At 34.4% G+C, this 10000-nt stretch overlaps 1 protein-coding gene across 24 annotated transcripts in view; it reads left to right on the top strand.

Annotated features, from left to right (window-relative positions):
• Window positions 1-10000, top strand: part of Cda5 (Chitin deacetylase-like 5) — a 219908-nt gene that overhangs the window by 198384 nt on the left and 11524 nt on the right. For 7 of the 24 annotated variants that reach the window (XM_068375370.1, XM_068375348.1, XM_068375349.1 and 4 more), the window contains 5 exons: window positions 912-1100; window positions 3008-3193; window positions 5805-6329; window positions 7620-7733; window positions 8564-8647. In XM_068375370.1, the coding sequence (XP_068231471.1) occupies window positions 912-1100; window positions 3008-3193; window positions 5805-6329; window positions 7620-7733; window positions 8564-8647 (1098 nt within the window). The remainder of the gene's footprint in view (window positions 1-911; window positions 1101-3007; window positions 3194-5804; window positions 6330-7619; window positions 7734-8563; window positions 8648-10000) is intronic. The other 17 variants (XM_068375352.1, XM_068375354.1, XM_068375350.1 and 14 more) reach the window with 16 other exon arrangements.

Genomic DNA, 10000 nt, shown 5'->3' with positions numbered 1-10000 from the left:
AATTTGATGCAATTATAGAATGCTGTTCATCTAATAAATAGGAACTCCGATTGTAAAGAATTATCTTTGTTAGTTCTAGATGTGGAACATAATTGACATATGTAAAAAATTACATGCAAGTATTCTTAAAAAAAACAAATACGCTGTCAATCATGATTGTACATTATCCTTGTTTCTGCAAGCATATCATTTGTGAGTGGGTGGAATTGAATATATTTCAAACACCCAATCACACCAACTCGCAAAGGATATGCTTGCTCACACGCATGTATTGTACAATAATGATTAACAGTATATTTGGTCCTTTAAATTGTCACCTGATCTTCATCAGATCTGTTCTGCTACAGGCTCTTCCCTTTTTCTTCTTTTGCTCCTCACTGAGGCACTTTATGCTTTGAATTATTACTTTGAAACATCTCGGCTGAAGCTTTGACCTCATGTGCTCATTTCGAGAAATGTTCCTCTTTAAGCATTTTCATGGATTTCAGACATTAAGTTTCCCTTATTTAAAGTAAGTTCAATTTCTGGGGGTGGGTATAAACTTTAAAATGTCAGACTCAAAACGTAGAAATATTGCGCATTGAGCAAGGATGGGGTTATTTGTTTTAATTTTTCTAAAGGAACTGGATTCTGTAGGCTGTGAGCCGGTAAAACTACGCTAGACGCCTACAAACCTTTTTTTTTTATTATTTATTTATTTTTTTTTTTTATTGAAGTTGTTCAAGATAACTTTTCTCTGAAAGGACGCTCGCGGTGTCTGATGGAGATCTCTATTCTCCTCATGTTGTGGTAGTAATACTCTGAGTCTTTACCTGTAAAAATCTGAAAGATGTCCAGCTGGCATCCTAAAGTAGCTTTCTGGGGAAACCCGTTCTAATTCCCGGTGTTTGCTATTTGAAATTTGTGTTTAGAGAGGAAGCGTTTGAGACCCGTCCTTCACTGCCACCACCAACTACCACTACCACAAGCTCTCCCACTACTACTACTTCTGCTAGTACCACCACAACCACCACCACCACCACTACTACAACCACCCCCCGTCCCCGCACTACCACCGTTGCCCCAACTAGTGCCCCTAAGTTGAGGCCGGTACCTGTAAGGTATGCGCTGGTTAATGTCGAAAAATTCCGCAAAATTTTGCTTTGACTTTTAGAGCCAAGTAACTCCATAATTTGCATGGATGATTTTAAAGAATATCATAGCAGCATAGACAAATTTAATGACCTCTAATAACCAGCGCATTATTAATCTAGTGAGATTCTAATAGTATGGGCTGAAAACAACCGGCTGTACGGTGCTTGCTTCCTACGGTGCCCATCTTGGGCTCACTGTTACTTGATAAACAACGTAATCATGTCCCTGAAAAATTAGCAAGTGACATACCCATTCATAAAAGTGATTCGTTATTACTTTCGCTAGAATGAGTATGCCAAAAGCTTATTTTTCAAAGATGTGTTCGTACTACTCATGATTCTCTCGTAGTGGCGTTTATAGCAGAATTATTTCCTAATTAGCGTAGCTTGGGAAAATATAGTGCGGAAGATTGGTTTTTAGACTACTAGCTTTTAGTGATTTCGGTGATTTTTCATTTTTAAACCAGATTTTTTTTTACATGTAGAGGAGCGATTAATCTCCCCCCTTTTTTAGGTATATGCTTATCTAATAGTTTACTTAAAAAGTTCGTTTTCTCGATATTTGTTCTTTGCCATGGTGGCACTGCATCCTCTTTCCTCTGCTTTGGTTGCTACAGACACTTCCCCTCGGCGAATCCCTCCTCCTATTCTCCTTCTATTTCTCCTTTGCCTCTTTACCACGTGTTCCATTTACTCTCCTGGTGTCTTAGCTTTTTTCCGTTCTCAAGGTGTACTCGTTCTCGATCGCCGGCAGGTGGTCAGGTATTCTCTTCTGCTGGGTTCCATGCCTTAATCCTTTTCTAGAGACTCAGCTAATCATTTCAACTTTACTTCATCATATTGTTTAAAAAATGTGTGTATATAATGTAGTTTAGATCATTATTTTTTTGGTATATATCCGATGTACATACAGTGTGTTATATTTAGAATTAGAAGTAGAATGGATATAGAAAACTCTAACGGTGTAGACGATAAATAAGTGTAAGTTTTACTATAGTATCTGGTGTATATTTCTTTATGTGGATTGATTAATTGTGAAATTTAACCATGTCTTTGATTCATAGAATATCAAACAAAGTGCTTCAGAAATTTTCTATGCTTTTGCTTTGAGTAGTTACATAAAATGACTCTTTTTATCATGAATCATAATGACTCCTAGAAAGTGAAATGAGGATTAACTCGAAGGATTATTGTTGGATACAATTTTATTTTTTATTTCTTCAGTGTCACTTTGATTCTACTATATATATATATATATATATATATATATATATATATATATATATATATATATATATATATATATATGTAGCAACAAACATATAGAAAAAAAGAGTTTTGAATAGAAATTAGCGACACAATAATTCTTTCGGTAAGGTATTTGGGAGTATGCACAAGCAGATATTCGCATATATCCGCAAACAAGAAAACCTGTCTGTGTATTCAATGAATTAAACTTTTATGTAGAAAAAACAGGTAGGTTCTTTCTCTTAGCAAAAAGGTGTTTCTCGTATGACAGTTCACTGTGGCTCGAACCAAATTTCCTTCTTACGGTGAGACCCATAGAGCTCTTTCTTTTTGACTAAGAGATGGTATATCATTGACCATAGATAGTAATCTATAAAAAAAAAAAAAAAATCAAATTTGTAGCCTAATTCACTGTTGGTAAGCTCTAGCAAATGCACAGTAGTTTCTGAAGGCACCTATGTAGTTTAATGGATATTAGTTTATTATTTGTAAAAAGTAAGCATCACATGTAATGAAGAGTCCCTTTGCATGGCCAAGGGAATTGCCTTAACACAACGATTGATTTAATAACTTCGTAGAAAGTATTCGGTGTAGATAGCAGGAGGACTGACGATATCTTTTTATAGAATTCGCACGGATTCCTCCCCCTCGTCAACTGCATCCAAGTCCTTCTCCCGTGGAGGTGGATCTGCCAGCGTTGACACTTCTTCCTCCCGCACCTCCTCCTCCCTTTCTCCCTCTTCCTCTCTCCGAGCAGCTACAACCTCGCCATCCTCGACTGGAAGGGTGTCTCCCACTTCACAACCCTCAAGGTTCTGTTCTGGTATTACTGTTAAGATTGAAAGATTCTTGGATGAGAATCATATCTTGAAAATCTAGCTTTGAAAAGGGACCCACTGATATTTTGTTTACACCCTTTTCATTTCAGTTTCAAGGTTGCATGAGGGTGTCACATAAGGATTAACGTTGATCTTGGTGTCTGTAAATTTTAAGGCATTTTAACAGTGCCAGACGCAATATATATGGCATTTTTAATAATTTGCCCCTCAATAATATTGTTTATTGCAAATAATTTTACATTGCTTATTTGAAGATACATGTTCATATTAATAAATAAAATATTGTCTATGGCCACAAGAGAAGAAAAATTCACAGGCAGTTTGGATTGTTAATTTATAGCATTCCATAGTTTTCTTAGATATAACAACTAAAGTACTTCACACAATTAATATTAATTCGTGCATTACAAAAATTCAGCAAATGGTATTGTTTACTGTTCTTTCTTTTCTTTGTAGCCACCCATTCTATTCTAAGAGGAACTGGTTTGACGGGTTCAAAAAATTTTGATGGCCCTAAAAATCAATACTTGTGTGACACCTCCATAAAATCTTGATAACTATCTAATTAATTGGATCCTATGCATAAATGAGTTTATGTCTAAAATGAATTTAAAAAGGATCAAGCAGAATTAACTTTCACCATGAGTAATTTTTTATTAGTTTGAAACTGTACAGATATATATTTGCCCTTTTTGGTTTCTAATTAATGGTCACTTTAAAATGATGCACATCCAAGGCTTTCTTTATTACAGGATTGGTTTTGATTCTTGTAATTACTAATTTTGTTATGAAATTTAGTCACTAAGATATAAGTATTGATTGCTGTCTTGGTGAATCTTGATGCACGCGATAATTTCACTTTTCTAGTGGAAGTCAAAGTATGTGAATATTTTGTCATTACACAACGTCTGCTGCGAATGATGACTAACTTAATGATATAAACTACAAGAAATGCACTACCTTTGAAACTGGCTGTCTTCCTATCTCCAAAATATTCTAATGACGCCAAAATAACAATTTCCGTTATTCCTAATACTCTTCGGTGAAGTACCACGACAAACACTTATAACCATCATCTTTTTGTCCGATAAGTCTTATCTATTAAACAAGCCACAACACCTTAGTTCTTTGCATGTGATTGGTATAAATCTCTGCCATCTTAAACCCCTCAGGTCAAAGAAGATGTTAACTAACAAACATCAAAAGCAAGGCACCTGCTCTCTTGCATGGTACGGCATTCCTTTTGCATTTAGGGATGTACGAAATTGATGTGCATCAGTCTGCAAAGCAACCTTTCATACAATTACGTATAAGTGACAGAAGATTGTAGAAGTTCAGTTTACTAGTAAGTTTAATTATCAAGTAAAGATTAACGTGCACATAAAGCAGTTGGAGAATGCTAGTGGTGATTTAGTGGAAATCCTTGCTTGTTAATATTCCTGCATATCCAAATTGAGAGAACATGTAATCAGTAACGAGAAATGGACACAAAATTCAACTTGAACTAAGAGATGAAATAATTGCGTTAAGGTTTTCGTAGTTTTATTAAACACATTGTTAGACGTGAAAGAAAACAACAATTCTTATAACTTTATGAAAAGGAGGCATTATAGCTTTTTTTCAAATATAGGAAATTGCATGATTTAGAGATTATTATATTTGTCCATTGTTATTCTTGACACTAGTTTAGGGTAAAACAAGATCATGCTGTAAGACCATTAGAATTCGCACGAACAGATCAGTTGTAAGTAGAGTTGGTTTGCTCTAATTATTTTGCATTAACCTTTTCAACAGCATAACACTATCATACATGGGTTGTGCATTCATGTAGTAGGTAACATTAAAAAGTTCAGGTTATTGTTATCAGACGAAACACACATTTTTAATGTTTGTATAGATACTTATCGTCTTAAATGTCAACTTGTTTGATAAAATGATCAACAGAGTACATGCAGTCTTGAGGGTATACTATACTTAATAAGAAAGCTTTTCCCTCTTTCGAAGGATCAAGATTCATAATTAGAATTATGATATTGTTTTGCATTTTGAACTGATATTTTAAAGTATTTTGAGAATCACTTTAGTCTAATAACCTATAGTAAGCAATTGGTTTTTATTGCTAATATAATATAACTATTTGCTACACAAGGGACTAGCTGGTATTGCAATATTCGTATAATTTAGTCTTCCAACTCCACACCAGACCTTTTAGTGTAGTGTATTTTTTCTTTTATTTTGTAAATATGTAAAAAAGTTTTCTGTTTTTAAATTTTCTTTGTAAAATATGAAGTACCATTTGATCACATATTCTTTAGCATTATCATTGATACCTAGGTACCGGGTATGTAATTAAGAAGCATGATTTGCATGCATTCCCAGTTATAACAATATATTTAATCTCGGAACAAGAAATATAAAAAATAATAAATCTTGGTAAAATTATGGAATATTATACTGTTTTGATAGCGAAATGAAGACACGTTCATGTGTTCTCTCTAAAGGATTTTCGGCTATCAGATCAGTAGCCACTTTCCATAATAGCCCGAACAGATTCGAGGTCCTCATGGTAATGTTATTATTACAGGGGTGGTCAGAATCAGCTCTTCGAATTTTCCAACTTTGACTTTGAATCTGCCCGTGCTAGTTTGCCCTCCTCCTCCTCCTCCACATCATCATCTTCTTTCTCCTTTTCCTCTTCCTCCTCCTCTGCCTCGTCTTCGTCCTCTCCCTCTGCACGTACTCGTACTTCACAGTCCCAGTCTTTAAGAAAGCCCCAACAGGGGACCCAATCCCTGTCCAAATCAACCTCATCAAGAAATCGCGATCAATCTCAGCCTCATCCTGCAAGAGTGCAAGCCAATCCTCCTGTTAAAAGTCATTCTCAGAGAGTGTCGTCCACCCAGACGGCTTCCCAGGCTCTAAGAGCCACAACAAATTTACCCTCTGTGAAAGAAACCTTATCTAAAACCTCCTCCCAAGCTTCATCAACAAGCAATTTCCCTTCATTCGAATCTGCCTCTTCTTCTTCTTCTCCCTCACGCTCCCCCTCCGCCTCCTCCTCTTCTTCCTCAAGTTCTCAAGCCCCTAGTGTATCCCAGAATTCCTCGAGGTATGTCCTGGAGTGGTACATTACAGCTGACAACAATAATGCCAATATAGCATGATGATGGTGAAGCCTAATGCATGGTTTTTTTTTATTGCTAGCTGTTATGTCTGCATGGAATGGATGTAATGCTTATATAATAAGTCTTTTACTACTTTACCTGAAATTTTGGTGTGTTTATTAATCCACAAATCCTAAATGCTTTCAGGTGACAAAAAAAAAAAAAAAAAAAAAAAAAAAAAAAAAAAAAAAAAAAAAAAAAAAACCACCTGAGTGTTATTCTAATCCAACTTGATGGAATCCTAATTTGCCTGCATATGTGCCTTTGATTTGCCTTACCAGTCTTCAATCTTCTTGAATACCCTCAACTTCTCTTTCTGACTCATCCTTCAAATTCTGTCTTCCCATAGAAGAAATATTTGCTCTCCTAAATTCTAGTCATCTATCCACCCATCTATTCTGGACATCTTATCGGCATCAAGATATTTTGGACGACACCATGACTCATAAATTGTTTATTTCTTCCCTTAAAGAGAGTTACAGGTACCCTTGAGATTAATATGGAGAAATGCTTATGGTATGCCATTTAAGTCTTATTTTTCACTTATGACCATAATGATGACTTGATCTTTAGCCATGTAAGGTGAACAGTAAAATCAACCCTTTTTTCAACATTTCTGTCTGAAACTCCATGGCAGAAACATGTAGAATGACATTCTATGTTAGATAAAAAATGGCCTTTAAATTTGAACATCAGGATTCAATTAGAATATAAAAGCTTTAATTTTACTTAGACAGGATATGTGTAGCATAGATTACATATAACATAAGGAAACTATAAACAAATCAATAAACAAACCCAAGACATTTAGGTTCATACGCATTTGCATGGCATTTAAATGATTCATAAATTCTATGAGGATAAACTTAGAGCTCGCATGATTAAAAATTATGGCAAATCATACTCGGGTTTTAGGTTAGTTGGATGGTAATTTTTTTTTTTTATGAACATATCAACTTACTATATATTAGACAGAGATAGAGTGTAATTTACAGATTACCTTTAGTAATTTTCTAACCTTAGATTAATTTCAAAACGTGCCATCACTGATATAAAACTTTTGATTTTAACTTTCACTTCAACTTATAAAGCTTCGAAAGACAACACACTAATCATGGAATCATATATATTTAGTAATCAATCCATATAGATATGATAGATGTTTCTTTATATATCATCATTATTTGATCCCTTTGATATAGCAGAAATTTCAGTTTTTTTTTATATCTATTAAGCAGGCAACCAACTGGAACTCCTAGTCGAGGAACTGGAACTTCTGGACAAGTACCACAAAGAACCAATTCTGCAACCACTGGACCAATCAATGTTGACACCGCTGTTCCTAAAAGGTTAGTATGCATGGCGAAAATTTTATGATAATTTATAAACCAAAATTTTTTAGAATGAAACATATGCTCAATAAACAGGTGGGATGCTTTCCTATTGCAGGAAAAGGATGAACATTTGTTCAAATCGTCAAAATATTGTAAAGGATTTTATGTTTATATATCGTTTGAAAACTGAAAATCTCATCTTAAGCTAAGTTTTTTATATATTCTAAAGACACTTTACATTGAATATATTTCTAGTATAATTACCATTTACATGGCAATAATATACCACTAATATCTTAAAGAATGGAATATGGTTTATTACAAAACAATTTTCTGGATATCAGTTTTTTTTTTCTCTCTAAAATATACTACTTTGCATTTTGCCAAAGAATTCTTGTATTGTACTAACAACCTTGCATGGTTTTAATTTCTAAACAAATTACCTTAAACTTCTTATATATTTCCAGAATTTCAGAAAGCAAATGTTTCTCCTGTTCTAATGTATATGGTAGCTTATGTTTCTATTAAACCCCCTTCTTGTTGTGGAGTTTATTTTATTTCTTTTTGATGACCTAATGAACCTTAAAAATGAAGTGCACATATCCTTAGTATCTAATTTTCCTAAGGTCTCTTCGCTATAAATTGGTATAACCTACCTCCACCTTTCCTTGTTTAAGTCATTAAATTCAAAATATCAACTGAAGCTGTCTCTATTCTTTTGCTGTACGTAAACTGCTTTTTTATAAGAATTTAACTGGTTAAAGCAATGAACCTCTCCCTGCTATTCATTTTCTTTATTTGCTATTGTTCCGTTTTCTGTGAATATCCATGGCGTTTGGTTGCAGGAATAGTCGTCCTACATTGAAGCCAGTGTCAGTTGTCGCCCCCACAAGTCCCACGATTGATATCTGGAAATATCCTCCCCAGAGGTAAAAAATTATTTCTCCAAAAGCTAACTTGATGGGTTTGAGAAAGAGCACCCCAAGTGCCACTGCTTGCCTAGTTCAACCACAAACACTTTATATACATTTTTTTTTTTGTTATTCATGTTGTCTATCGGCATCCCTTATGCAAAACCAATCCTCATGCTAAACAGCTATACAGCACATGCGTTTCTTGGTTTTTTCAGCACATAACCTCTAATTTTTCTTTAGTCTTACAAAATTGGTTAAAAGGACATATCCTGGACACTAAACACAGTTACACAGAGTTTTTTCTATGACTCCGTAGTTCTGGCATGTACTGTTTCTGATTGAGTGTTAATAGCATGCTTAGATTTTATGTGATAAATAGGATGATCATGTCATGATTACAGCTGATTATAAGAGGACATGATTTAAATTTTTTATCTATTTCATTATACACCTGTTGATTCTATTTCAAAAAGACTACAACCTAAAGGAGGTTGGGAATGAATGCCTTAAAAAGTATTTCAGAATACAAAATGAAAATTATTGATCTGAGGTCAGAAATCATTATACGTTTGAAGTAGCTAGAATAAGTATGTTGGGTATAGTTTTAGAAACGGTGAAAGTACGTTTTCCATAAATTATGTTTGTTTCGAACAACCCTGACCTTCACCATTTCTATTGAGAAATAATACTTCTGGAGATAGAGGTAGATGTTCCCTTTCCAATACAAACAATAATAGGGGTCTACTGTTGAGAACCGAGGTTCTTGGGTGAGGGGACAGGGAAACTGGTGAAATGAAAGGATGTAATCTAACCTAACAATCAACCTAACCTAACTTAGGATGCCGGGTACTAACCAGACAAGGTTATTAGTTTCACCTACCGTGACCCTCAATCAGACTTTGAAAACCTTAAATAAGTGTACTTGGGTTCTGTTTATTACCCTATAATTTCCTCAGAATCAGAAGTTACAGCTACTTCTGATAATGAGAATCTACTGAATTAGTAAAACCTGCAAGTGATATTGACAGTCATATCACATATTTTTCATTTCCCGTGACTATAGCTAGGTCGTGTATAGTTGCTTGGTTATCTACCCCTTTCCCGGAAACAAGCTTTACCACCGCAAGGGAAGAAAACTCTAGACGGTTTACGAGAAGCTTTACATTATTAATTTTCAGGATGACGTTCAACCGAACGTTGTGCTTGATGTAAATGTTGAATATTATTAGGTTAATTTGCTTTTATTTGTTGAAATTTTTATTTTCTCTTTTGGATTTTCAAACCTTCTCGCAATATCTAAAATTAAATTTAGAGTTTTTTCTTTATCATTTAGCTCCATTACCGTATTTGATAAACAAATTACAGTAA

Source organism: Palaemon carinicauda, chromosome 6 (assembly GCF_036898095.1).
Source record: "Palaemon carinicauda isolate YSFRI2023 chromosome 6, ASM3689809v2, whole genome shotgun sequence".
In the NCBI taxonomy this organism is placed as follows: domain Eukaryota; kingdom Metazoa; phylum Arthropoda; class Malacostraca; order Decapoda; family Palaemonidae; genus Palaemon; species Palaemon carinicauda.
The sequence above is the reverse complement of the archived record's forward strand: the minus strand, read 5'-3'. Positions and strand labels throughout refer to the sequence as shown.